The sequence below is a fragment of the Equus quagga genome, chromosome 1, assembly GCF_021613505.1.
Source record: "Equus quagga isolate Etosha38 chromosome 1, UCLA_HA_Equagga_1.0, whole genome shotgun sequence".
NCBI classification, from domain to species: Eukaryota; Metazoa; Chordata; class Mammalia; order Perissodactyla; family Equidae; genus Equus; species Equus quagga.
In genome coordinates this window covers 20,105,150-20,132,974 of record NC_060267.1, presented here as the reverse complement: position 1 = coordinate 20,132,974, position 27,825 = coordinate 20,105,150, and the positions used below count along the sequence as shown (strand labels likewise).

Here is a 27,825-nt window from a genome sequence, read left to right as displayed (position 1 = left end):
TAAGGGCCACCCCATGCTGGGTCCCACTGCTCACCTCTCGTCCAGGTTCACCAGCAGGACCAGTCAGGCCAGGAGGACCCACGGGTCCAGGGGGACCTCGGTCTCCAGATGCTCCAGGAGCTCCCTGCTTGCCAGGCTCGCCCTGAGGGACAGTGGCAGGGATGAGTGCGCACTAAGTATCCTTGCCCAGGGCCCCGCTAGGCCTTTCCTGGGAAAAGGCTGCACTCGGGCCTGAGCCAGGCTGGGCCCAGCTCGTCTAGAGGGAGGGGCATCCCTCACTCACCGATGGGCCGGGCAGGCCGGGGAATCCTCTCTCACCACGCTGCCCAGGCAGACCAACGATGCCCCTCTGTCCAGCCAGACCCTGGGGACCTGGAGGACCGTCAGGACCCTAAGAGAGGAGAGGCGAGAGATGAGAATTTGAGAAGTGACACAGCAGCCCAGCCGCCCACACTTGCCTGGCCACTGATTCCACAGGGATCGGCTCTTCCTGCCCTCACAGGACACTTCCGCCTGCAGGGCTCCCTCCCCGGCACCCCCAAAACCCCTGCACCCTCCCACTCTCTGCTCGAGTCACTCAGAAGCCTCTCACAGCCCTGGCCTCAGGGATGTTGGCCCTGGGCTGGCCCGGCCTGGTGAGGAACTTACAGAGGGACCATCATCTCCAGGCTCTCCCTTCTCGCCAGGGGGTCCAGCAGGACCTTGAAGGCCAGGGTCACCAGCTCGGCCGGGGGGACCGCTGTCTCCTCGAGCACCTTTGGGACCATCTTTTCCAGAAGGACCAGGGGGACCGGGGGGTCCAGGGTTGCCCTAGAAGGAGCAAACATGGGAAATGAGAACTCATCTCACCTTTCTCCATCCATCCAGGTTGCCAAAGCCGTGGCCCCAGGGACAGCGGTTGCCCTCTGGGGGCTTGACCCACCCCAGGCTGCCTCTTGGATCTTCTCTCTCATATGAGAGCTCCGGGCAGCCAGCCTAGCTGTTCCAGCCCCTGTGCACTTTACTTTTTCTGATCTACTTGGAACCCCTCCTGCCTCCTCCCCTTCAGCCTCAATCCCCCCTTTCTCAAGGACAGCTCAAACCTCTCTCTTCTGACCCCTAAGCCTCTGCACCTGCTCCCTCTGCACTTGGTGTTGGTGATTTGGGTGACTTTTTGTCATCTCTCCTCCCTCCACTGCAGGATCCCCAGGGCAAGGTGCACGACTTGTACAGGGCCAGCTGCACATGCATGCTCAAGAAATGCGTGTCCATGAAGGCAATTGTTCCAGCCCCGTCCTGCCCACTGAGTCAGAAGTCTGAGGGTTTGAGCCCAAGCCAGCAGGGAAGGTTGCTCTTGGCCAAGAAGGGGCTCACACCCTTGCTCCCAGCTATCTACAGGGGGCTGGATCCCATGGTCAACCAATTATCCTCCCGGGAGTGGGAAGGGTCACAAGGGGTGGAGGCCAGCCTGGGCTCTTTGGGCCCTGTTCGGGGGACCGGGCCAGACTCTTTGGCTTCTGCCTGTGCCTTGCACACCAGAAGTAAGGTAGGAACCTGCCAGGAGCAGCACTTACATTGGAGCCTGGGGGTCCGACACGGCCAGCAGCTCCGGGGAATCCGGTGGCTCCCTATGTGAAGAGAGGAGAGCCCCTGAATACCTCGGGTCCACAGGAGGTCCAAGAATCAAACGTGGGGGTCTCAGAGGCTGGTGTGGAAAGGGGTGAGGGGAGGTAGAGAGGGAGAAAGCGCTCCAGGGGTCCAGCCATAGGACTGGGCGGCTGCAGCCTCTCTGCCTCCAGCTCCTGCAGGGGGCCATCACGCCGGGGCATTCAGGGCTTCTTCGGGGAGGCGGGCAAGGGGCCAAGCCAGGCCTGGGGCCCCCCAGGATCACTGTGCACCAGCAGAGGGGGCACCCTCTCCCCCACCTGGCTGTGGGATGGGCTTGGGCTGGGGGCAAAAGCAGGGCTGAGAAAGAAGGAAGTGGGTGACTCCCAGACCACCACCACAGGAACCTCTAGGGCCACGCCTGAGGTGAGGGGCAGGAGAGAAGACACTGCCCCCACAGTACCCTCCAGGAGGGAACCTGGGCCTCACTTACCGGGGGCCCTTGAGCACCTCGGGCTCCTTTAGGACCAGTCACACCAGTAGGACCCTGGGGAGGAAGGAGAGAAACAGTGAGACCTGATCTCCCTGGGGGATAGCCTGTCTGGGCCCCAATAAGGGACTCCCAGGGCTAGGCTTTCACAGATATTACTTTCCTGGTACTAAAATCCCAGCCTGGAGAAGCTGTCACAGGCAGCCCGACCACCCTGGCCAACAGGAGACTCGTGTTCTAAGAGAGCGTTCTAGAAGAACTCAAGGAGGAGAAGCCCAACAGGCACCCACGGAGCCAGTCCAAGGTCTCCCCTGCCCCTCCCAGGAGACTGGCTGCTCCGTCCAGGGCTGCCTGTCCTCAGGGAGACATAGCCTGCAGTGTCTGTCAGTCCCCCAGCACCCCCACCACACATCCCGCACCCACAGCCAAGACAATGAAAGCCAGTTCAGCTACAGGAACCTTCATCCCTGAGTACAAAGTCCTCCTCCCCACAGCCTCTCCCTCCTGTGGCAACAGCAGCAGCAGGCTCCAGAGTCTGATGGGTAGAGGGCCCTGCACTCAGGCAGGGCGTCCCCCAGGCCTCCCAGCCCTTCTCTGCCTATCCAGGCCCCTCACCCTGCACCCAGCCATCCCTAACCCATGGGAACAGCTCCTGGGGGAGCTCAGTACTACACACCTGAGGCCCAGGAGCTCCAGAGGGGCCCTGAGGACCTGGGGCACCAGCATCACCTTTCTGGCCGGCCTCTCCTTGCTCACCCTTAGCACCAGGCTGGCCATCAGCACCCTGTCCCAGGAAGGAGGAAGCAGGTGAGGGAGGGGCAAGCCAAATACTCGAGGTTCCCCAAAGGGGCCAGAGGCTCTGAGTGAGTGTGTGTGAGTGTGCGTGTGTGTGTGTGTCACCCAGGGCCTGAAAGCTGGCTCTAAGACAGGATTGTTGTATCAGTGTGGGGATGTGAAAGGAGAGGACGAGAAAGGCCATTTCCCTCTTCTTTAGATTCTGTCCCTCCCTCTCCCACAGGCTGGAGGGTGCCATTGGGTGGGAGGGATGCAGCCTGGCCTGAGAGGGAGGGTGGTAGAGAGGGTTGACAGGAATACTCACGGGAGGACCTGCGAATCCAGCGGGTCCGGGGGGTCCAGTCTCTCCACGTTCGCCCTGTGAGAGAAAGGGGCCCAGGAGAGTAAGGCCCTGCTGCCTTCCCGCTTCTGTTCCCTCCTGTGAGCCCAGCCTCTTGCACGGTAACCTCCCCACCCCTGAGACAAGGCATCGAAGAGTAGCCTTCAGGAAGTTCTGTCCAAAATAAAGGGACCCAGGTCAGAAAGCCTCTCTTGGTCACAGGATCTGGTGAGCAGAAGGCCCTCTAGCCTGACCACATCATGGGGGTGACATGCCTTCTCCCGTCCTTTCTCATCTCTCTTCCCACCCCCAGACCCAAAGGGCAGCGAGAGAGCCAGTGCCCGGCGGCTGCAGGGCCAGGCTGAGAGGAAGAGCCTCTCCTGGCTCCTAGGGGCCTGGGGACAGAGCCAGGCCCAGGGGCAGATACTCACCGGGGCACCACGAGCACCAGCAGTTCCTGCAGGACCAGGAGGTCCAACTTCTCCCTGAGGTGGGGCGGGGGGACAAGAGCCATGGGTGAGGAGGTGTGGTTGAGAGTGTGGCCCTTCAAGAGCACAGTGCACCCAGGAAGCCCCGACAATGGATGGGGGCTCTGGATCCCCCCACAGCCTGTCTTCTCCTTGTCGCTTCAGCCTGCACCCTCCTCAGGGCCCCTGCTGGATGCACACCCACTCCCCCCAGCCCCACCCCCACCCAACTACTGCTTGACAGGGCTCAGCCAATGACTTGGATTCTAAGAAGACCCCCACCCTTCACTTCTTGTGGGCAGCCCCTCGTGGGCGTGAGGGCAAGTAAGGAGAAGAAATAGCAGCCTTTGGCAGGAGATGTGAGGGAAGCTTGATGGGGTAGACGAAGCAAAGAGATGGAAGGGAGCCACCATTTACCTTCTCACCGTTGGCGCCAGCCGGGCCAGGGGGGCCAATGGGACCAGTCAGACCCTGGGGAAGAAGACGGCGGAGGTGAGGTGAGGGAGAGTCGGCCAGGGACTTGGAGCCCAGCGGGGACTTTGGGGTCCCACCCTCAATGGACGTGGTGCCCCCTTCCAGGGCCCCCAGATCTCCCTGTCACCCTGTGGCCCCCGATTTAGACAGGGAAGTCCCTGCGGTTGCCCAATCTGCAAAACTGAGATAGGACCAGGGGCCGCACTAACACACTGCCCCTCTCTCCCCTGGGTGCAGAGCTGGAGACCATGGGGCCCCCTGCACTTGTCCCCATCCCAGTTCCCAAGGAGCCTGCAACCCGCAGTCACTTACTCGTCCACCGTCTTTGCCGGGGGCTCCCTCAGGGCCTTTCTCACCAACATCACCCTGTGGAATGGAGAAAACGGGCCACCTCAGGGGCGCACTCCAAGCCACCCTTTGTCAGCTCAGTCTCTCCCTGGCTGGGGCTCCAGGCAGAGCTCAGACCCTGGCCAAGAGGGGTTCACTGTGGTCTCAGGAGTAACAGGAGTGAGATGGAGGGGAAGGTCGGGGAGCATGTCACTAAAAGGCAAACAGAGAGCTTTGGAGGGGGGTCTCCAAGTTCCTCAAGAGGGGTACCTGGGAACCTCAGCCCCAGGTACTGCGGGGAGAGGGTTGAGTGTGGGGGCAGGGAAGCATGGCTTTGGAGGAGGCACAGTCAACCTGGTACTTACCCTGTCTCCCTTGGGCCCGGCGATACCAGCTGCTCCCCTCTCACCAGGCATCCCCTGCAGACCTGGAGGACCCTGAGCCCCAGGGGGGCCAGCTGGGCCAGATGCACCCTGTGAGGGAAGAGGGAGTCTGTGGTGGGCAGCTCCTCCGCCAGGACCCACGTGCCCCAAGGCCCCTTCCTTCCCTTCCTCTTCTGTCCAGACCTTTGTGTCATGTCTTCCACCCTCCATCCTTCTATCTTCATTCCTCTGAGCCCTCTCCCCTTCCTCTTCCTCCCTCCACAGGGTCTCCCGGGCCCACCCAGAAGACCCCTGCCAGCCTCACTTACTTTGGGACCATCAGTGCCAGGAGTGCCGGGGAGGCCACGGGCACCCTGGAGGCCCTGGGCGCCGGGAGAGCCACGTTCACCTGGGAAACCTCGTTCACCCTGCAGCAGAGACACCAAAATCAGGCAAGAGATGGGGCGGAGGCCCAGGGAGAGAGGAGACCAGGGGAGAAGCAGGGAGGTGTGGAGTAGAGTGAGGCCCCAGGCCCCGGGGCTGCCGGGCTGCTGGGATGTGCTGGCAGAACTGCACTGGGCGAGAGGAGGCCCAAGGAGACCCCCAGAAATGGCCGACAGGACACTCACCCTGGGACCCACGAGGCCGGGGGCTCCAGCTTCTCCGGGAACACCCTGAAGAACAAGGAAGGATGTGTGAGAGAGTGAAGGCTTGTCTGTGCCAGAGCCTTGGCTGACCATCCTTCCCACCAGGGGACTGAGTTCAGATTGTCATCTGAGGAGAGTTGGGATGCAGGTCCCAGACATTCCCAGGCCTCCTGGGGCTCCTCGTGCCCTCCTGCCCTTGTCTCCTGGGCATCAGAATAGATCTTCCCATCTAAACAGGTTGCAGGTTCAAATAGCCCACACTCACCTGGTCACCTGGTTTTCCACCTTCGCCTGGGGGACCGGGAGGGCCAGGAAGTCCCTAGAACCCAAAGAGACATGCGTTAGAAAAGGAGTAAGTTGGCTGCCCCAGGACTCCAGGGAGGCCTGGCACAGGGCCAGAGCCAGGGGTGCAGGGAAGCCTCGATCCCCCGGTCCCTCGCGCATGGTGCCCGCTGCCCACTGCTGCCCTGCAGAGCCCTGGCTGTGGAAAGGGACTGAAGAGAAAGCCTGGTCCAGCCGCCTACCTGGAACCCAGACGGTCCAGGAGCACCCTGCTCGCCTCGTTCACCAGCAGGTCCCTGCAGAGGAAAACAAAGGTGAGCTGAGCCAGCGCTCCAGAGAACCTGAGAGCCTCAGCTGGGGGGGCCCAGGGTGGCCAGCAGGAGGGCAGGACAGACATCCTCCCACACTGCCCAAGCAAGATGTGCATGCCTCCCTGTTCTCCCACCAATGACCCAACCCTGACAACGAGGGTGGGGTCCACACTGCCTCTTGGGCCACCTTGCCTCGGCTCAGGGTGGTCAGGTGTCCTGGATCAGCCCAGATCCACATCTGTCTGTCAGCTCATTACTGGGTGGCCTGAGGTCCCTCCCACCTCCATCCCACCAAGCCCCTGCCCACAGGGCCACCTGGAGAGGCTGGCCAGGTACTTACAGCAGGTCCGGGGGGTCCTGCAGCACCTGTCTCACCATCTTTGCCAGGAAGACCCTAGAGAGGAGAGAAAAGGGTGGTGTAAGGACACACTTTTCCTCAGTCTGCAGACCCCCAGGGCTGGGCAGGTGCACTTTGTGGTCCAGAGTTTCCAGATTCCGGTCTCCACCATCCCCCACCCGAACTCCATTTCCACCCATTCCCTTCCTTCCTTCCCTGGTTGGACCCTCATTTTCCCTAAGTCTTTCTCAGCATGGGCAGCTTCCTCATCTCCCTATGTGGACTCCCAAAGAGCCAGAGCAGCATGGGCTCAGCCACAGGCATCCACACTGCTAACTAGGGAGCCTGGGAGCATGCCAGAGGGACCCCTCTCCCCTCGCAGGTGTCAGCCAGCACCAAGCCACAGGCAGTGGGGAGGGTACTTACTCTCAGACCAGGAGCACCAGGCAGTCCCTTCTCACCAGCTTTGCCAGGCTCGCCCTAGAGGAAAGAGTGCAGGACCATGAGGTGGAGGGCTTTGGTGGGAGTCGGGGGTAGAGCAGACTGGGAAGACTGGGGCTTGGGGCCACAGCAAAGGCTAAAGCCAAGTATCACCACCTTCTCTTATGCTCAGAGGTGAGACAGCACTGCCCCATGGAACAATGTCATGGCTGAGATGCCCTGAGGCTCTAAGCAGCCCTGGGTCTCCCCAGGCCACATGCACCTCTGCAGGACATGGAAGCCCGAGCTGCTGATGGCTCCCTCACTGCCCTTAGGTTAACTCTGTTCAGGAGCCAGCCCTTTCCCTGGGGCAGGGAAGGAGGAAGCGCCACATGGAGGAAATGGAAGGGCAAGTTGTTACTTACATTGGCACCTTTGGGGCCAGGGAAACCCATGACACCAGGCTGCCCACGAGCCCCCTGAGGACCTGGAGGTCCAGGGCGACCATCTTCACCAGGGGCACCCTGAAAGAGAGAACATCATTCTCAGAACAGAGACATTCGTCTCTGACCACATTTGTCCATCCAATATCTACTAAGTGCCTGCTATGAGGCCAGCACAGGGCTAGGCACCGGCCAGGCACACAGCATGAGGGTTGACCAAAGTTGCAGCCAGCAGCCCACACCACACACATAGACTCTATCAGCGACAAGGCACTGCTTAGCTTAGAAGTTTTGCCCGTGCAAGTACACACCAGGCTTTATCTTCGCCCAAGGAAAGGCCCAAATACACAAGGGGGTGGCATTTTTCACACCTCACAGCCACTGCCCAGCCACTGGCCCCAGTACCTACCATCTGTCCCCCTCCCCAGTTCTCAAAATGCACAGGCTGCCCCCACTCAAACTCCTGTCTCTTTTCCCACCTGCCTCCCTAAGGATTTCCCCCAACCCCTCCAACGACTCCAGATGATGGACTTACAGAGGGACCAACTTTGCCTTGAGGACCAGCATCACCAGGGCGACCAGTGAGACCCTGTGTTAAGGAAAGAGAAGACGATGGGGTTAGACAAGCTCGGGCGAGTTCAGGGTGGTATGGCTGTAAACAGGATGGGTCAGGGCAGGCCCCAAGACTTTGCAATCCTGGAAGCACAGTGTTGCAGGGAGCAGGTGGGAAGGGACAGGAGGGGTCTGCTCTAAAAGTAGGAAGTCGTGGGCAATAGCAGCTCTGGTACTCACCCGGGCTCCAGGAAGGCCAGGCTCACCGGGACGGCCAGGGTCACCATTGGCTCCCTTGGGGCCAGCAAGGCCACTGGGCCCTCGCTCTCCAGGGGCTCCCTATACAAGAGGAGGCAAGGGGGTCAGCAGGAGGCCATTTAACAGGGATGCAGGAAGGGATCCCCACCCCTCTTCCCCTACTCACCTTGGGACCGGCCAGACCATCTTGACCTGGGAAACCACGGTTGCCAGGAGCACCCTAGGAAGAAGAGAGATGGAGAGGCAGTGAGTTAGAATGGCCCCTGACCCAACCATGGCTGCAGAGAGTGTAGCCAGGGTCCAGGGGATCCATCCCACCAACGCACCAACCACGATTTCTGTGGAGCAGTAGCTACAGCTCGTGAGATTCTGAGAGATTAACTCCTTGAGCCTGTCCCCACCTTCCTGGGAAGGAGCTCAAACTGTTTCATGTCATCCTGGGGGTGGGGGACACAAATAAGGAGAAGGGATCCCTATGCCCCTATTGGCAGGTGGGAAAAGAGAAGTATGGTATCTAGAAGCCCACAGGACTTGGTAGAACACAAAGCCACAGGACTCGGCTTCCATCTCTAGGTCACACCCAGCAAAAGTGGGGACCCCTAGACCACTTACTCTTTCTCCAGGGGGACCGACAGGCCCAGCACCGCCAGGCTCTCCACGAGCACCTCTTTTGCCTTCTTCACCAGCAGGCCCAGGGGCTCCTTGGGGACCAGCAGGGCCCTGAGAACAGACACGAAAGAGAAAAAGGATGAGTCTTCACCTGGCCCTGGGGCAAGCACTGGCCCAGCGTGGCCTCGGCAATTGTTTCAGGGCTGGGGGGGGACTTGGGGAAGGGAGGCCATAAAGGGAAAGCTGGGGAAGAACAGAAGTGGCCCAGTGGGAAGAGAGAGCGTGTAAAGTTCACAGTGTTGAAATTGCTTAAGCCAAAGATGGGAGCTGGAGGTGTATCAGCTTCTCAACCTAGTACGTCCCCTTCTCCGGGCACAACCCGAGAGGTCCCAGATTAGCAGATGGGGCTACAGAGGAGGTGGGCAGTTGGCGAGGGGACAGCCCTGGGCCCACAGAGCAGAAGTGTGGAAAGACAAGGGCTGGTCTCAAGGGGGCAGGTACTCACAGGTTCTCCCTTGGGGCCTTGTTCGCCTTTGAAGCCAGCAATACCAGGTTCACCCTTGACAAAGAGAGAGGCAGGGTCTCACACTGGGTTCTCGCCATGGCCCTGTCCCACCTCAGGAAACCCTTAAAGATGCCCACGAGGACACTGGTGTGAGCGCAGGAAGGAGGGATGGTGGGGTTTGACTCCAGGGGTGTCCATAGGACTTGGGGTTGACTCTGGGCTCTTACCGTCTGACCTTTCGGGCCCAGAGGACCAGTTGCACCTTGAGGGCCGGGAGGACCACGGGGACCAGGGAAGCCGGGAGCACCAGCAATGCCAGGAGCACCCTGTCAGCGTGGGCAGAAGAGAGGGCATCAGGAGAGGGAGCAAGGGAGGACCGGCCCCACCTGGAGTAGCCAAGGCCAGGTAACACTCACAGCAGATCCTTTGGCTCCAGGAATTCCATCAGTTCCAGGGTTACCCTGAAAAAGAAGATGGTGTCATTATAAAATAAACAACAAAGAACAAATCCCAGCCACCTCCAGCCCTCCCCGCAGCTGTCCATTCCAGGCATGGTCCCGCTGGATGTTTCCAGGGGAGGACTGGGAATGGAGAGAAACACGTCTCTAGAGATCAGGGGGCAGGCACTGGGCCAGAAGGAAGGTCCGGTGATTAGGGCTCCACTGGCGTCACAGCTAAGCACAGAGGCAAGAGTGCCAAGGCGACAGACCCCAGACCCTTCAGGGCAAAGAGAAGCTGCACTTACAGCAGCACCAGCAGGCCCTGGGGACCCAGGAGTACCAGGTTCGCCACGAGGACCTTGAGCACCTTCAGGACCACGAGCACCAGTGGGGCCAGCTTCACCCTGGGAAGAGACAGGAGGGATGGAATGAAGAGACAACAGGGGGACATGGACCTCTTGCGGGCCAGCAGTATACATGCACGTATACAAGCTGCGTCATGCGCTTGCCCCCACCCTGCACGTGAGTACACCTGCTCCCACACGTGTTTCCACACGGGCCACAGGACTGAGCTCGCCGACCTGCTGACTTCCTCTCCCTGCCTCCCCTACTCTCCGTCTCCCCTCTATGCTGTAAACCACCTCAAGCAAATGCACAATTACACGCTACAGCAGTGGGCATGGTGCTGGTCCCATCAGCACCAACAGAAAAGCCTGTGCTGGGGGATCCTGCTGGCCTAGCATCGTGGTGAGAGGGATGGACGGCTGAGATGGGCAAACACCTCTACCTCCCCGTCTGCAGCTATTTTCTCTTTTTCTGAGGAAATGGAGGCTCTCGAGCATCTCAGCTCAGGGCACTACTCTGCTTGTATCTGGTGATGTGTGAACACCACGGCCCCAGGCTCTGGCCCAAGCCTGTTCTGAAGTGAGCCAGAGAGCCAGAGCAAAAACAAGCTAGGACAAGAGCCCCAACTCTATTTTTCCCGGCTGTGTCTGCATCCAATGCTCCTCGGCTTCTGTCACCTCCCCAACCCCCAAAATGGCCTCTGCTTTTACTTCCATTTTTTCCTGAAAGTTACAACTGGCTGAGACCTGGGCTCTCTGACCAGCAGAGTCCCTGGGGAGGACTGCCGACCTGGAGGGAGGGCGGAGCCTCCTCAGGTTTCCTCTCAGAACATTCTTGCCTCACTTCTGTAATTATTATTTTCTTAAAGGTCAGGCCCCGTCACCTTCCGCTGCCCCTCTTCACAATGGGTCTCCTTCACCCGGCTGGCTCCCTGGGCCTCAGACACTGTCTGGTTGCCATGGAAACCCCCAGGAGGGGAAAGGCAACCTGATGCCAGTGACCACATGGAGGCTCCTTATTCATCTCCTGGCCACAACGGGAGAGAATTCCCAGGGATGTGTGCACTGGAACCCCTCCTGGGCCACAGGAGCCTTTCCCTGAACTGGCTGGCCTCCCACTGGCCTCTATTAATCCTCGGAAGAACTCTAGTAACACAGTTTGGAAAAGCCAAGCCCCTCAAATGAAGCAGGGGAGAAGGGGAAGCATGGAACAGCTCCTTGCCCACTTCTCTCAACTCTCTTCCGGGTCTAGCCAGGTCTGGGGTCTGCCGACTCTGCATGCTTTTGGTTCCTCATCTCTGCTCCCTCCCAGCGCTCTGGTGTCTCCCCATCTTTTTCTGCCTTTCCCCTCTCTGAAGCTGTAACTGTACCTCCAGCTTTTTATCATTCCATCTTATTTTCCCTTCCAGCTGGTGACTCTGCGAAATGCCTGACTCTTTCCCTTGCCTCCATGAGAAGAGCAGCGGGGGTGGGGGTGGGAGGGTGGGGTGGAGGGGGTGGGAGGGTGGAGTGGGGCGGGGAATCCTCAGAAGGGAAGGGGGGATCATTTAGGGGGCAATCAGCAAGGGTTATGGGGAAAGGGGAGTTCCCGACTTAACCAGGAGGGCACGTACCTTGGCACCCGGAGCACCAGGGAATCCAGGACCGCCAGCAGGACCTACTGGACCCTGGAGGAAGGGAGAGGGTGGAGAGGTGAATGTCGTTTCCCAGCAGAATCTCTCCAGCCTCCAAAGCGAGCCACCCCGACACCTCACACTCCTTGCACCTTTGGGCTGATTTTGCTCTACATCCATTGTGGCTGAAAGTCCCTGGATGAAAACCATCCCCACTGCCAGTGTCCCCAAGCCTGGGTTCACAAGGCAAAGCAAGTTTCTGACTACATATGGTAAGTATATGATTCCCTATCTATCCTTCCTCAGAAAAACTGAGAAAAGAGAACCATTGCTTCAAAGCTTGTTATCAACGTGCTCACGTAAGAATGAAACATTATTCTTCCTCCTTTCCAGTATAAGTCAGAGCACTGCTGTGGTTACACTGAATAAACACTGCAGACTTCACTGGGCTGCTGAATGAGACTCTAGAAAACTTGCCGAGGATGAGGATGAGGATGAGAATGCACTTACCGGAGGCCCTGCGGGGCCTGGTTGACCATCGTTACCCCGGGCACCCTATGAGGGAGAAGAAGGAAGTACCCATGTGAGAGGTGCCCACACATCCAGTCCCCCCCTGCCCACAGCCGAACCACACAGAAAATGTAGGAGATGCATGCCCAGGGTGCCCCAGCGCTGAGCATGAAGCTGGCGAGGTGTGAGCTGCAGGACAGCTCCTCTGGAGGGAGCGGCCCCAGACCCCCTCCACGGTGGCTGTGAGAATGGGTGCTCAGGGACAGTGGCGGGCTTGTTCTCAGCTTAAACGAAGCCTGGGTAATTTCTAAACTTCCGTTTAGACCCCAAGTATCCCCAGTTCCAAGGCTGAGTTATCATTTAAAGACAACAAATTGAGACAAAAGAAAACGAAACAGCCAAGCAGCCACCCTAACTCACTTCCTCCCGCCTGCTCACAGTGGGAAGTACTTTCAGGGCCTAGTTAACCTCCTTGGTTAAGGCTTGTCTGACCTCCTTGGTTAACGCCTCTCCTTGGTTAACTCCAGGATGCCTCTGCACTCTGCCTCCACCCCTCTGCCACCTCCACAACCTGCTCCTAAGGAACGCAAAGATGCCCGCAGGATGTCTGCCGCCAGCCCAGGAAGAGGCCTCATGATGGGGTCAGGGCACTGGGCATGGTCCGAGAACCATATCTGAGCTCGTGTCTCTGAGACTCCTCACACAGAAAGGCAAGGCTGCCAGTTCTTTCTCTATATGACTTGAGCTTTGAGGGTCTTTTCCCCAGGTTTGTGGTGAGCACCCCCAAGTTTCTCTCTCAAGGCCCCTCAGGGCCTAAGGAACTTCTACTCAAACTCGGAACCATCAGGCCAGGCAGAGCTGGGCCTGGCACCTGGTCCTTGGCAGGGGACCGGAGAGGCCAGAAGGAGACCTTTCCCCTGCTGAGCCCCTCCTGCCTGCCTCTGCCCCTCCTCAGAAGCTGAAGATCAAGGATGCTTTAGGGGGAGCTCATGTCTTAAATAAGACTCAGGTCTTCTTTCTGGCTATGGTCCATTTCTCCTGACTGAGACTCTCCAGATTGGCATTAAACAGGAAAGCAAGAGAAGACTTAGAAAAAATGTCAGAGGGAATATAAAGCCTTGGCATTGGCCACAGCCCCTCTGGACCGGCCTAACTGCTTCTGGAAGCTCTGGAGCACCCTCCCTCCAGGAGCTGGCCAGAGGAGAGGCCCGGGGCTGGGCATGAGCGAAGGGGAGCTGCAGTACTGCTGTGAGAGGCCAGGGCTGGGCTGGCTTCCGCAGCTCTTCCTGCAGCAAGGCTGGGGAGAGAGCAGTCTGGCCCAACAGGGGCACATGACTGCAGCAGGCGGAGGTCAATCCAGCCCAGTCCCTGGCCCAGCCTTCACACCAGGCCCGCCTTCGGAACTACGTGACATTGTCAACCTTCTATGCCAAATCCAATGCACAGCTTGCCAACCTGACTACCATGGGGGCAGCAACCAGCAAGGAGGACAAAGAAGCAGGACCCGCTGTGCCCAAGAAGGAGGAAGAACAGAGCAGGGGATGCAGCTCGCTTTTGCCCCTCATGGGGCGTGGGCACCGTGGCTCCAAGTCTGGCCAAAAAGCCACGAGCCAGGTCTTGCTAATCTGCAGAAATAGCAGTGTTTCTTGGCAGGCCCAGCACTCTCTAATCCCCTCACACAAAGTGACCCGGGGATAAGGCACTTCAGCAGCTCTGGCTGACAAATGGAGGTTGAGGCTGCCTGTTATTTAACAGATCTGCTTTTGAGGGAAATTTCTGCCAAACAGATACGTTATCTGGAAAGTAGCACAACTGAGTAAAGCTGATTTAGTTTGGCCAGCCCTGCAAGGACCTGTGGGGAGGGGCCTTAGAGCCTGGGTGGTTGGGGTATGTAATCCACAGAAAGCATAATCTTTCTTGAACATGCTTTCATCATATCACTCGCCTGACCAAGCGCCTATAAGGGCTCTCTGTTGCTAAGAACCAGAGCTGAACACCTGCACCCTCCATCGGCTGCAAATCCCCACACTCTTAACTTCCCACATGAATGAGAGGCTGCTGGAGTCTGAGGCTGCAAAGCATTTTTTTCTCATAAGCTATTTAAGCTTTCTGTGCCTCAGTTTCTTCTTCGCTAAAGTGGGGAGAATAACAGAATCTATCTCAGAGGATTTGAGGGAAGATTAGATGAGACAAAGCATATAAGCTATTAAATATAGGAAGTGCCTGTGAGATGGTGGCCCCTGGCGTGATATCATAGTGTCACCAGGAGCAGCAGCAGCATCAAGCATAAAGGCCTGTGAGCGGATGCTAGGCTGCTATAGTGTTCTAGAGCATCATCTGAGCAAGGAGAAACAACAAAAGGTGGTACAGTATTGTAGCCAATTTAAGTCTGCCCATAAATTCAAACTGGATTGACTGGGGAGTGGGTGGGGGCTGTTAAGGGGGTTACCTGAATAATCCAGACTGGTTAAGAGAGAGTCTGCTGTCACTAACCAACTCTCCTACAGGCCACCCCTCTCCTTCGACTGTGCAGACCCGGCCTGGAATTTGTGACGGCCACACTCAGAGGGAATCCTCAGGGATGACAGTACTCTACACCTCACGGGGTTGTTTTGAGGGTCAAGGGAAATAACACTACATGAAAATGCCTTGTAAACTGTAAAGTGCTGGGCAAATGGTGGCTTGTGTCAATTACTCACTGCAGCGCCAGCAGGGCCAGTCCGTCCTCTCTCACCAGGCAGGCCGCGGGGACCCTGGAAAACACACCAGGACAGCGTAAGCATGAGTTGGCTCAATGACACTCTGCACCATCACTTCAACCTGTGGGCCCTTCCCAGACACAGGAGGGGAGGGAGCATGCACGTGCCCAGGAGGCCAAGGTGCGGATGCCCCTGATTCCACCTTCCTGACTCATCCAGGACTCCTCCTTTCACACCAAAGGCTTTTCTGCCCAAGGAGAACACTCAGATGCTCCTGGCATTACCTACTGGGAGCCTTGTTACAGGCACATCTTGCTTCTTGCAATAGATGAGCTCCCCGAAATACTGAGAATAAACAGACTTTTTAAAAACTGAAGCCCACCTTAAAAGTGTTTTAACAGGGCTATTTCAAGGATGTGTTGGTGAAACCTTGAACAAATCATCTACTTGATACATTTCACTTTTTGCTCATACTTGGTTCAAATCTACAAAATCAACTATCTACTTTGCACAAAGGGAGCAGTGTGCTCACAGTGGAACCAGCTGCTAGGCTTTCGGAGGTATCTGAAAAGCATCTGGAGGTCCTCCAGGGGTGATGCTTATACTCACCATTGGGCCCGGAGAACCATTCTCACCCGGGGAACCACTCTCGCCCTGGAAAAAAGATGCACAGTGTCAGTGACTGGGACCCTGTTGCCAGCCCCCAGAAAACTCCCAAGGAAGAGGCTGAAAGCTCTGGTCATCTCAGCTAGCACTGACACCCATAAACTTCTGTTCTATGAGGGACAATTCCTCCAGCTCTCCAGGCCTGCTCTTCATCCATCAGGATATAGGACTGGGTGTTCCCAACCAAAGCTGCTCTGATGACCTAACTCCACTAAGTGCAATAGCATCTCCTTGACTGGAAAGAGAGCTCCTCATTGTCTCCCTCCATCCCCCATGCCCTGTGCTTCTCGGGCCTTACCTTCACACCTGGCGCACCGGCTTCTCCCTTAGCACCATCCAGACCTGGGTAACCCTAGGAGACAAGAGAAAATGTTCAATCACACTTCTGGGGAACCCAAATAGGAAGATTCATGCCCCCAAATGCTTTTCTCTCCCCTGGCATTCCCTTCCTTCTAACACCCTCACCCATGATACTTACTCTGTGACCTTTGACACCAGGAAGGCCTGGGGTTCCCGGGAAGCCGCGAGCACCCTGCAATCCAAAGAGGAGATGTTCAGGGCCCAGAGCAGAAGAGCCGGGCAGAGGCTGCTCTGGGCTGCTGGGAGCCTTCAGAGCCAGCTCCCCGCGGCAGCCAAGGAGCAGGCGAGAAGCCCAGCACCCGGACAGCTCTTTCAGTACCTCCCAGAATCCCCCTCCTGTGCCTCACCTTATCTTATGCAAAGTGGGTATAAACAACAACAGCCCAGCCTCCCACATGGGCCTGTGGTAGGCTCATAAACCTGATCATCAGCAGGAGGGCTGACATACGCTGGGACTGTTGGAATTTTGTTTTAGAAGTGAGCTAACTGAACTTGGATGAGCTGCCGTGAGGCAACTGCCTTGGTTGCAAGGAGGGAGACTCTGGGAATAAGGTTCGAGGCTAGGAAAGATAGGGATTTACCTGAGGGCCAGGAGGGCCTCTTTCACCAGATTTTCCAGGCTTTCCAGCTTCACCCTGAAGGGGGAGAGACGCACCTCAGCTTCCTCAGAAGACACATTAGCATCACTCCAGAGGGAGTCTCTCCTCCCAGCCCTCCTTGCCTTTTGCCCACCTGCTTCCTCATCTCCCTCACCTCCTTCAGGTTCCAGACTTCCCTGAATGCCTTCCTGCATCACCATGTATTCTTCCGGACAGCTGCATGTTGCCTGGGCAACCTACTCCATCCCCACCACCTTCAGCTCCCCTAGTGGGCTTTCCGTCTCCTCTCCTCGGCTCCACTGACTTGGCTACACTCCCTAACCTCCAGAGTCTTCTACTGTCTAAGACGAGTCATAAGAACAGCTCCAGTGCCAACTCTTGTCTCTTCATTTCGTTTGCATCCTTCACAGACATCCTGAGTCAGGCTGAGCTTCTCCTCACTCATTTACAATTAAGATAACGCTGAGAGGTCGAGTGTTCCTTTCTTTGTTTTTCCTTCTCTACATCTTTCCCCTTGTGTTTTCCCTCTTCCCTTCTCTCACTTCTCAATTTCCCTTCCTGGAGCTAATGATGTTTTAATTATTTCCCTTCCTAACGGGTCCAAAGCCATCCCCAGGGCACTTGCAAGCTAAGTTGCAAGTGGGAATGTAGACAGTAGACAGAGTCTGAGTCTCTGCTGGGCCAACCCAAGGGCACTTCCACCTCCCCGCCCCAGCACACACCCTCTCCAGGCCCTTTCAGATGAGGCAGCCCCACATTTGATGGCTCTGGTATACTCACATCATCACCAGGTTTTCCAGGGGGGCCAGGAGGACCACGGGGACCCATGGGACCCTATGAAATACAAAGTAAGAGAGTTTAAGAGACAGTTGGAGGGAGAAGGCACCTAATCAGGGAACAAAACTTTGGGACTATAGCTTTGGGAAGCTGGTTTCCCTATAAGGAAGAAAGATGAAAAAACCACTTTGTGCTGAGAGAAAGCAAACACATCATAGCAGAGATCATAGCGGGAGGTAGCAGACAGCACAGACCGGTGTGACCTAGAAAGGGGACTGGTAGAACAGAGTTCCTGGTGGTCCTTGCCACCTTTGGTTCTGTCAGAGTTCCCCCATAGCTAAGAAGTGACATCTGGATTTCCTCTGGGCCCTCTGCTGTGGGGAAGCACCAGATAGAGCCGGGAAGGTGACAGTGCTGGGGTCTGAGTGGTACATCATCGGAGGCTCCTGAGGAAGAGGGCAGGGCTGTGCTGGTACTCACAGAGACGCCGGGTTCCCCAGGTTCACCAGGGTTGCCTTGAAATCCTTGAGGTCCCTAAAACGGAAAGTGAGGATACCAGGTTAACCACCACAAGCTGACATCAGAGAGCTTGAAAGCAACTGCAATGCCAAGAAGAAAGACCCAGTACTTACAGGAGCGCCAGCAGGGCCTGGTGGTCCACGTGGTCCCATAGGGCCCTGTGTTGGAACAGAAAATAAGGAGGTTTACTGGCAATGCTTCAACAGCAGCCTCCAGTGGGCCACCTCCTCCCGGCCAACAGCCCAGACAAAGGACAAGGAGCTATTCTGTGGGCAGGGGGCCTACCATGGCTGCTCCCTCTCATTTCCCCCTCCCCACACAACAATCTATTTTTATTTATAGGCACCATTTGGACAGAGAAGCTGGCCTTGCTTTCTCCTGGACAGCAGCCATGTTTACTAAAGTCTGAGTTTCATTTAGCATGTGCCAAGTCAGAGCTCCAGGGCTGAGATTTCCTGCTGGAAGTCTTGTGGATGCTGGAGAACAGTGGCTGCTGTCTGCATTCTTCAGTTCTCATTCCAAGAGCAATAGCAACTGGCCTTCTAACAGATCAGCCTATATGCAGCTCTCCATCCTCATTCTTCTTAGTCACTCCAGCGCATCATTAAAACTGGCATCCATCGCCATTAAAAACCAAATGCTTTGGGCTAACTAAATGGGAGGTTACATAACGGATGGAGAAGGGCTGCTCTAAGCAATTATATGGAAAGTGAGGTTGTCAGAGTCTCTGGCTCAGCTAAGGGCCACCTCCTGCCATTTTGGCTGCAAAGAACTGATGTCTTTTCTTACCATTGGTCCTTGCATTACTCCCATCTGGGCGCCACCAGCCTTCTCATCAAATCCTCCAGCCATCTGGGCAGCAAAGTTCTGCAAATAAACCCAACAACATTAGGACCTTGAGAGGCCCTAGGTTTTTCCTACTTGTCTAGGTAAGATATATCTGGATAGAAAAAAAAAACTCTATTTAGATAAACTCTAATTGTTGGAGATTAACCTGGCATTGATTAGAATTACCAAAGATTCTTGAAAAATAGTTTTAGAAATGTGTTATTAGATGACAGAGGCATAATCATTTCCTTGGAAGACGAAGTGTTATTTGGAGGAGTATCAGTTACTTGCATTTCGTTTTATAAAATTATTTTTTTAATTCTAAAATTTTAAATACATTGTTTAACATATATTGAGAAATAGAACTAAAACATCACTTTTAAAGGAGATTTTTTTTTAAATTTTCTAAGACTTTAATGCCCAGCCTTAAAAGACCAAAATCAATAGTCTTGAAATGTTTTAACAAGGGATGTAGTAGGTGTCTGTGAGCCATTTAAGTTTAAAAATTTAAAACACAGCAAACATCAAAATGGCAAACCTGCATAAACTGGGCAATAATATAATTTGTTGATTGGTTTGATTCCAAAAATGACTTTCGCCACACACCTTCACTGAGTGGGGCTCTTTCATGAGAATGAATAGTTGCTTGGAATGTACTTGGCAGGGACCAAGATTAAATGTCTTCCAAGGACAGTGGTCACTCTTCTTCCAGGGAACTACAAGTACCCAGTCATCCTCTCCCCCAGCCCCCACACCCACTCCCAAGAATCAACCACATAGTGCAGACTCCAGGGAACCAGGTAACAGAAGACTTTCTTTGCAGAAACCCAATGAGTGAAAAAAGTCAGCCCTTCGCACCACAGTCTCATGCCTAATATGTGATTCAACTAAATTATAGGCCGGGGGGAGAAGCCCATGGACAGGCTATGTACACACTGCCGGCAGCCCTTGGAGCCAGCCAGGTAAGTGTGAGTGGCAATTTAGAAGCCACATTTCTGGAGGGACAACTTGAAGGAAGGGGACAGAAGCATACTTACTCCACCAAGGCCAGGGGGACCAGGGGGGCCAGGAGGACCAGGGGGGCCAGGATTTCCAGGGGTCCCAGGCTCTCCATCTCTGCCACGAGGTCCAGGGGCACCCTTGGCAGAAAGAGAAAAAGGCACCAATTTGAAGCAGTGTTTATGCAAGAACCATCTGTCCAAGGGCTGCCCTTGAGGTGATCAGGCACATGGGGGGGTCTACAAGAGTTGGGCAGCACTGTTTCTCTACTCACTTTTTCTCCTTTGTCACCACGATCACCTCTGGGTCCTTGTTCACCTGCAGGTCCCTGAAGGTGAAGAAAACATTGAGATGACAGCCAGACCAGGGGCCTGCAGAGCAGTAACTTGAGGAAGGGACGGAGGAAGGGATTTCTCCCTTTCTCACCTGAGGTCCAGGAGGTCCTTTGGGTCCTACAATCTGTGAGAGAGAGACCCACAGGGTGGCAGGTTAGAGGGAGCCCAGGGAAAGGACTCAATCAGAGAAGTAGATGCAATGTGGTGTGAGAATAATTTGTACTTACATCCTTGATGTCTCCAGGTTCTCCTTTCTGTCCCTGAAACATGACACATTTGCAGGATTGAGCTGAGCAAGCCCACCAAGCCCCAAGCACAAAACCCTGCCCAGGAGCCCCAGAGTCCAGGTGCCCTCTGAGACAGACCTCGACTGACGCCTAAGACCTCACAGGCTGGGTGAGCACAGTGTTGCTTCCAAGGAAGGATATATAAGGGCAAAAGCAAAAAAAAAAAAAAAAAAAAAAACCCAAAAGACAAAAAGCAAACCCTTACCTTCGGTCCTGGCTGCCCTGCGAGTGGAAAAAACAGAGAAGAATGTAAGATTCCTGAGATGGGTAAGTACAAGCTCTTGTCACTCAAACACTCTTTAAGTGATCAAAGAAAAGGACACAACCAGGGAAGGAGGCAGCTTCCTGTTACTCGGCTGAACCCCTCTGCTGGGGTGTTAGAGTCACTGGGGTCCTGGGGGTTGTTGAGGTCCCAGGAGGAATAGAGATGACCCAGACTTTGTTATTCAAAAAGCAGTCAGCATGCAAAAGAGTGGAGCAGAGTGAAGAGCTCAAGATCTAATCAGCCTTGGAGAAAGAAGGCACCAGAAACTGCCAGAAGGTTCCATCTCTTCTTTCCCCCACAGAGTAGGAAGCCCTTCCCACAGCCCAAGCCCTCCCAGAAGAAGAGTTAGGTGGTTAGAAAGGTCTTACATTCAAGCTGGGTCTCCTTGAAGCAAGCACAAAAAGAAACAGCAGGACATAGGAGTTATAAAGGGCACTGCAGCCAGTGCCATCCCAAATCAGTAACCCCTTCCCCCTTTGTAACAATGAAACCGTAAAGGCAATCAACACTTCGCTCACAGAGGCCCCCCAGAAACGCTCTGGGAATCTGGACCTTAAGGGCAGCTCTCCGGCATTGGTGAAGTGTTCAGGAAAGGCAACTTCTCGCTTCTCTTTCAACTACCTTCTCTACTTGAGCACGAAGGGAATAGTGAGAGCCACCCAAGAGTCCTAGACATGTGTCCCCACCCACCTTGCAGGGGGACAGGGCACGTGTTTGAATGCTGGGGAGGTCACCTGCACACACGTCATCCACCAGTGCTGGTTCCAGCTGGGAGTTAGTAACTACCCGCTGGAGCGCAGGCACCTGTAGCTCCATCCCAGCGCCATCTCCACCCTTCACCACCAGCACTCCCAGAGCCCAGCTCCTCCTGCTCCGATTAACTTGATTCTTAATTGGCAGCCAACACCATGAGTGGTAAAAACAGAAGGAAAGTGCCACCAATGTTCCACATCTCGGGGAGGGAGCCTGCCCTCTGGGTCTCCCTGCTGGCTGGCAGAGGCTTCTCCACACTGAAAACTGTATATTTAAAGATCTTCTATGGAGAAGACAAGGTGTGGTAACAGAGGAGGAATTAATCTGTGGCTGGGCCAGATGGAGAATTCGATCTCCATTGTGGCTCCAGTAGTTTCTAGGGATGATTCCAGAGAAGATACTTTTGTGGAATGACTTCTGTCCTTCCTTCTGTGTGTCTCGGAAGTGTATTTTTTGGAGGTAAATGAGGAAGGACCCCTCTAACGCCTCAAGCTCACTCAGTTTCAACCTGTAAACGAGAAGTGGCCTTTCCTTTCAGCCTCAGCTGCTGGGGTCCCATGGATAACCAGTCCCTCTGCTCAGCAGAGACGACCAGCATCCATGGGAGGGCATTTGCTGCACCTGCAAGTAATTTATTTATGTGGAACAGGAAATAAATAAATTACGACCACTGGTAGTGGCGAGGTCAGTTGAGCAGATGGGGCAGCACTCTCCGAAGGGGGTCTCGGGGCTGAGGCAGTCTTTCATGTCTTCACAGATTATGTCGTCGCAGAGGACAGTCCCAGTGTCACAGACACAGATCCGGCAGGGCTCGGGCTTCCACACATCCTTATCATTATACCTCTGCCCGTCCTGCACACAGCTGCCAGCCTTCTCTGCACCAAGGGTGGGGCAAGGGAAGCAGAGAGTGACGGGAAGGAGAGGGTGGGAAGCCAGAAGAGAAAAAGAGAAAGAGGTTGCAGTCAACTTGACATAATTCAAATGCTGAAGAATGTGGGCTTGGGCCAATGGAACATAGAGATCTTGAAAATTATTTTTCTAAGACATCATTCATTCTTCCACATATTCAACAAAGACCTATTGTGTGCCTTGCACTCTGCTGTCTATTCACCAGTGAAAACCCTGACCCAGCAATGAAGGTGGGGGAGGGGGGGCTACTGTACGGTATTCTCCTCATGCATGCATCCAGTATGGGGGAGACCTGATGATGTGGGGGGCAGGTTAGGGTGGGAGCAGGAGGAGATGGGATGCTGAGCGGAAACTCGGGGACTGTAAGATAGAGGAGAGGGGAAAATGGAGAGACCCCCTGGCACAGGAACACAGGCCTTCTTTTCTCTGCCTTCCTTTAGGAATTATGGGATTTGCTGAATACAACTGACAGCTAAAATTCAGAAGGCAGGCAGAAAATTCTGCCCACAAAAATTAGACTCTATAAACAGCCAGGCTCCAAAAGTGGATATATGAAGGAGGGGGTTGGTGAAAGGAGGAGCTATTAGAATTAGAATCTTGTCCCATTCTTTAAACCATATTAGGATTAGGACCAATTGGGGGAGGGGCATAGGCCCTTTCAAACAAGACACTTGGGACCTAAGCAGACTAATAAAACGCCTTGGGACACAAGCAAGACCAAAGTGCTGATCTCCAGCTGTGGCCCTTCCTGGAGAGACCCTGCCTCCACCTGAAGACAACACCCCAACTTGAGGGGGTGCAGGGGGCTTTGATGCCCGGCCTAGGCTAAGACTAGCCAGTCCAGGCCGGGCCTCCTCCAAGAATGCAGACCAAGAACGCACGGACTAGCTCCTCTCCACAAGCGCCCTGCCGTCTGGAATTCACCCTGCAAACGAAACCTGTGCTGACAAGAGCGCTCCGGAGAGGCCAAGGGCTGAAGAGGCCGCACCACGTGCTAGGGAGCGCCCAGCGCTGTTTTTCTCATCAGAATCCCCAAAGCAGTGGCAGCTGCAGGGCATGAATATAGGAAAGAGCCATAAACTAGGTGGGCGGAGAAGACACGAACGTAGAGAACTTGAAAACGATTTTTTTTAAAGATATCATTCATTCTTTAAGGAGACGCTAAAAAATGTAAAGATAAATCTCTCTCTCTCTCTCGTTTTTTTTTTTTTTTCCACTAGAAGAAAGCCACTGAGCCCCTCGGCGAAATAATCGCGGGGAGGGTAGGGGATCCAAGAGTATGTACGGAAGCTGCTGGACACACCCACCGCTAAAACAGAAGGAGCTGTAGAAAGCAGGCGATGGGAAAAGGGAAGGAGGAGAGGTTAATGGTCTCCCGTCCGGACTAAGGAAGAGCCCACCCTCACCCAAGAGGGCACTGGGCGGAAAGAGAGGAAAATGCTGGGGGGGGGGCGGTGCACCCCGAATGCGGATCGGGTTTCCCTTGGAAGGGCGGCCCCGCGGTGAGCGAGCGCAGGGGCGGGGCCGGGCAGCGCTGGGTGTGAGAGCCGCTGGGTGACTCTTTATGGCTGCGGCTCTGGACACGGCTCGCCCACAGACACTGGGAGGGTGAAAAGTGGGATTAAATGACTGCCCCAGAAAGGAGCCAGCACCGTAACCGGATCCCCTAGGTGTGGACGGAGGAGCCCAGCACCACCATAATTGCAGTTCCAAACGGCTGCCGATAGCATCCCGGCGCGCCTGATCGGGTTCCGCTCATTATCGCAGCGCCGTATAAGTGATTCTTTGTAGCAGGCCAATTAAAAAGTTACCTCTTTCGGGGAATTGTTTTGCTTCGCCGCCGCTTTGCGCAGGGCTGGAGCCCGGGAGGTGGCGGCGGGCGGGCACAGGAGGGCATTGTGGGAGAGGGGGTCGGGGAGTCCGGGGGAACCCACCGGACCTCGCCTCTCATGAATGGGGCTTTTCTCGAGCGCACACAGAGCCCGATTCACAGGTCTCCGCAAGGAACCAGTTTAAATAAATACGGGCAGCATTTCAGCCCCATCTGGAAGCCATCGCTGCCAATCTCCCAACGCAAACAAGCCTCACAAAGGAGGATTGAGGTCTCTCCCCTGAACCGAGGAGCACTTTCGGAGGCGAAGGCTGCGAAGGGCAGATGTGGGTCAAAGACGCCGCCGCCAATAAGTTTCTCAACCTTGTGGAAAGATGGGGAGGAGGGGCGTGCCCCAGCGCTAGGTTTCGGACATTCCTGACGTCCACGCAGACTGCGCCTTTCCCCACGTCACATCTTTGGGTCCCCTGACCTGGGGAGGGGGTTACGCAGCTGAGATTCGCCGAGGCGCACAGTCGGCCGCTCGGATGCTCCCCTCCCTGGGGAGGAGGAGCGACTGGAAGATTCGGGCCCAAGGAACGGTGGAATTCATTCCCTCCCGAGAAAGCTGCGGCGGTGAGAGCGCTCTGCCACTTAAATGAGCGCCTCTAATACCAGATGGAGAATTTGGGAATTATTTTAACGTCACCTAGCTAATTCCATTGCGCACTAAGGCAGAGGTCAGTCAAGAAGACAGCTTTGTGGATGTGTTCATGCAAATTTAGGACAAGAAATATAGTCAGTTCTAGCCGGGCCACTAATAGACACACCATATTCCAACAAGTGTCCGGGAGCGCGCCGCCAGCTTAGCGCAGCGCCCGACGACCGGCCAGAATCTCCTGCCCCGGGCTCCTTGAGGCTGCGCCGCGGTCTCCAGTCCTGCCCCCGCCGGGTCAGCCGCTCTAATGAACGGAAAGTCCTCCCGGGCGCGTAGCCTTCCAAACCGTCTCCGGAGACAGCTGGTGGCAGGCGAGACCGCATAGAGCTTCGTCGGCAAAGGGAGTTTGATTCCCCACTACCTCCCCAAAAAAAGTTTCCCCTGCGATTGATTTACAATCTGTAACATACAAAGACAGGGCTGGAATCCCAGCCCCGTAGGAAACGTGCCCAAACACGTGGGGAAAAAAAAAAAATCCTCTCTACCTAATACACTTTCCAGGCTTCGTTTGTCCTGAATATAATCCCAGACAGAGGGACTCTACCAAAGGAGGCGACGGAAAGGTGCGGCCCGAGCCGCCTTTGGACCACACTGTAAAACTGCCATCTCTAACTATATTCAGTTGACATAGTTATAGCAATCGACCAACCGTGCCTCCCTCCCCTGCTACACACGCACACGCACACACACACACACACACAGCCCGCAGCCTGGCTCGTAGAGTTTCAAAAACTTAGAAAAATAACTCATTGTAGTACCTCCGCCGGCTTGGAGGGAAAGACCGCGGGGAGGGGGCGCTATTTTCCGGGACGTTTGAAAAGCAGTCTGGTTGGAATGTTATCGCCTTTCAGATGGCCTCTCCTACGGGAAGTTTCTGTCCCCTTTAGAGGCCGGGAGAAAGCCGAGATGCGAATGGGGGCTGCACCTTGCTCCTGGGCCAGCCAGGAGGCGGAGGGAACCCGCGAGAGGTGCTGAGGTCTCAGAGCGCCTCTCCGAAGCCTTTCTTTGTGGCTTCGGATTTCAGCCCACCAGTTTCAGAGCATCTCCTTTGTCTAAATCCCCTTTGAACCCCTAGCCACCAACCCCTGGACACGACTGCGAAGTCAGTCCCTTGGAGCTTACTCGCTCCTTCGCTCCTGCTCTTGCTCTCCTACTCCTCCCAAGATCCATGGGCCACGACCTGTTTTGCTGAACTCCGAGTGCTTCAGCGAGGCGAGTTGTGTGCGTGTGCGCCTAATTAGCCAAACTGGTGGAAAAGAGCGCGCTTAAATCTGTGCGCAAACCTCTCCGATCCTGCGCTTTACATGTTTAATTTTCCTGCGCAACGCCGGGACCTGCAAATGCCTCCAACAGCGACCTGCACCGAGGACGCTCGGACAGAGCCCCCCAGCCGCAGAACTCCGCTCGGCGAGCTGCTGCGCATCCTGCGCCCAAGTCTCGGCGCACTATGACCCCCGGGAGCCGCTCTAATTGGGACCCGCGGGCTTCAGAGCGGGAGAGGGCCGGGAAGGAGGATGCAGAGGGACGGCACGATAGGGTGGCAGGCAGGGGCGGAGGGCGACTTACGGACATCCTGGCCGTGACACCGAAGGACAGCGGCGACGAGCAGCGTCAGCAGCACCAGCGTCTGGGGAGCCCCGAGGCGTATCATGGCTCACTGCGGGGCCTGCAGCGAGGCGGCAGGAGCACGGCGTGGGTCCGGGTCTCTACCGCGCCCTCATGCAGGAGGCTCTTGGAGCAGGAGGAGGAGGCAGGAGACCCGGCAGCCCAGCAGCGCTCTGCGTCTTCTCCCCGCCGCGGCGCCCGTTATATGCGCCGGGCCCCTCTCGACACTGGCGAACTCGCCCAAACCGCGGGCCGCCCCCGGCCCCCAGCGGGGCTGTAACCTGAGACCCCGCCCCCGGAGCCCGCCCAGGCCCAGCCAGAGCCCGCACCTGCCTGGGCCGGACCCCCCTCTCCGCCAGCCCTGCTTCCCGCCCCCCACCCCTAGTGTGCCGAGTGGCCTGATCAGGCGGGGCGCAGAGACGGCCCCTGTCCTGCCCCCACCCGGGGCTGCAGCGCTGCCCCCTCGACCACAGGCGGGAAGGGGGACCTCCGGCCCCTCCTCTCGGAGTTCTGCCCGGATTGGAGGGGCGGGGGCTGTTTGCAGAGGCGCAGGCCGCGAGCCCCAGACCGTGGACGGAAAAGACTCTGGAAGGAGGAGGGAAAGTGGTAGAAAGGAGCAGCAGGGAAAGGAGAGGGGGCACTGCGTTGGGACCTTGGGCGGGGATGGGGGGTAGGGCGCATGGGGAGACCTCGAAGGTCTCTGGAGTCCTACCTAGATCTTGGAGGCTGGCAAGCAAGGCCAAGTTTGGGAGGTTGCCCCGACCTGTCTTCTAACCCCTTCCCCGAGTACCTGGCCCCGGGGGTCCCACCTGGAGGTTCGTAACGACAGCCCCCCAACCCCTCCCCCGTCCAGCTATGCGGTGAAAGAGCCTCGGCAGACGCTGGCCCAAGCCGATCGCCAGGAAAGGGGCCAGTGTGTTACAGCACAGAGGGAGACCTGTGTGAAGGTGTGGGGGCGGGGCAGGCCCCGGGAAGGGGGCTCGAGGAGCCACAGAGGACGGAGGCTGCCGAGACTAAACCGTGCACGCTGCCGAGGTGGGGGACTGTCTAGTTCCAGGCTCAGACGTGGTGTCTGCTCTTCCTGGCCCCAGTCCGGAGTCCCGGGGGGAGTGGGCCCTGCCGGCCCGGCTTGAGCAGCTCTGGCCAGGGAGCGAGGCCGCCGCTCCAGCTGGACCGAGTTCTGTGAGCCAGGGGAGAAGCCAGAATTTCCTAATTGGCCCCTTGGCCCTCGGCTCCCCACCTCACCTCACCTTCCCCGGTGAGCGCCCTCTGGCACCTTGACCCAAACTCTGCCGTCTGGACTCCGGTGTGCTCCTCTCTTGACTCATGGTGTCTCCTTTGATACCAGGAGGAAAAGCCCCCACACAGACCTTCTTCCTCTTGAGAAGATGATTTTCTGTCCCTGAGAATTGTAAGATCCCCCAAAGAACTTTAGGCAAAATGCAAAGTTTTATGAAACTCAGAATTTGGGGTCTGACTTAACCAGAACTCCCCTCCCCAGCAGTGGGGTTTCCGCAGCCCTTTCTCCAGGAAGCTGAGGGCACTTAGAAGAAGCTGCTTCCACAGGGAGCTCTAGGCTTCCTCTCTCCTCCCCACCTCCTCATGCT

The 27,825-nt window shown here is 56.2% G+C and overlaps 1 protein-coding gene across 1 annotated transcript in view; it reads right to left on the bottom strand.

Moving 5' to 3' along the window:
• COL2A1 (collagen type II alpha 1 chain) overlaps positions 1-26,471 on the bottom strand; it is a 31,393-nt gene extending 4,922 nt beyond the window's left edge. Inside the window, exons 1-44 of the mRNA XM_046676928.1 lie at positions 26,180-26,471; positions 21,845-22,051; positions 20,364-20,380; positions 20,099-20,131; positions 19,963-19,995; positions 19,811-19,864; positions 19,575-19,676; positions 18,499-18,576; positions 17,823-17,867; positions 17,671-17,724; positions 17,194-17,247; positions 16,396-16,449; positions 15,933-15,986; positions 15,753-15,806; positions 15,398-15,442; positions 14,789-14,842; positions 12,090-12,134; positions 11,580-11,633; positions 9,928-10,026; positions 9,599-9,643; positions 9,410-9,508; positions 9,183-9,236; positions 8,681-8,788; positions 8,235-8,288; positions 8,051-8,149; positions 7,794-7,847; positions 7,241-7,339; positions 6,822-6,875; positions 6,399-6,452; positions 5,990-6,043; positions 5,731-5,784; positions 5,448-5,492; positions 5,148-5,246; positions 4,822-4,929; positions 4,442-4,495; positions 4,073-4,126; positions 3,620-3,673; positions 3,174-3,227; positions 2,751-2,858; positions 2,078-2,131; positions 1,554-1,607; positions 649-810; positions 284-391; positions 35-142 (exon numbers count right to left, since the gene is read on the bottom strand). Of these exons, the coding sequence (XP_046532884.1) occupies positions 35-142; positions 284-391; positions 649-810; positions 1,554-1,607; positions 2,078-2,131; positions 2,751-2,858; positions 3,174-3,227; positions 3,620-3,673; positions 4,073-4,126; positions 4,442-4,495; positions 4,822-4,929; positions 5,148-5,246; positions 5,448-5,492; positions 5,731-5,784; positions 5,990-6,043; positions 6,399-6,452; positions 6,822-6,875; positions 7,241-7,339; positions 7,794-7,847; positions 8,051-8,149; positions 8,235-8,288; positions 8,681-8,788; positions 9,183-9,236; positions 9,410-9,508; positions 9,599-9,643; positions 9,928-10,026; positions 11,580-11,633; positions 12,090-12,134; positions 14,789-14,842; positions 15,398-15,442; positions 15,753-15,806; positions 15,933-15,986; positions 16,396-16,449; positions 17,194-17,247; positions 17,671-17,724; positions 17,823-17,867; positions 18,499-18,576; positions 19,575-19,676; positions 19,811-19,864; positions 19,963-19,995; positions 20,099-20,131; positions 20,364-20,380; positions 21,845-22,051; positions 26,180-26,264 (3,111 nt within the window). The 5' untranslated portion in view covers positions 26,265-26,471. The remainder of the gene's footprint in view (positions 1-34; positions 143-283; positions 392-648; positions 811-1,553; positions 1,608-2,077; positions 2,132-2,750; positions 2,859-3,173; positions 3,228-3,619; positions 3,674-4,072; positions 4,127-4,441; positions 4,496-4,821; positions 4,930-5,147; positions 5,247-5,447; positions 5,493-5,730; positions 5,785-5,989; positions 6,044-6,398; positions 6,453-6,821; positions 6,876-7,240; positions 7,340-7,793; positions 7,848-8,050; positions 8,150-8,234; positions 8,289-8,680; positions 8,789-9,182; positions 9,237-9,409; positions 9,509-9,598; positions 9,644-9,927; positions 10,027-11,579; positions 11,634-12,089; positions 12,135-14,788; positions 14,843-15,397; positions 15,443-15,752; positions 15,807-15,932; positions 15,987-16,395; positions 16,450-17,193; positions 17,248-17,670; positions 17,725-17,822; positions 17,868-18,498; positions 18,577-19,574; positions 19,677-19,810; positions 19,865-19,962; positions 19,996-20,098; positions 20,132-20,363; positions 20,381-21,844; positions 22,052-26,179) is intronic.
• Between the last annotated feature and the right edge of the window lie 1,354 nt (positions 26,472-27,825).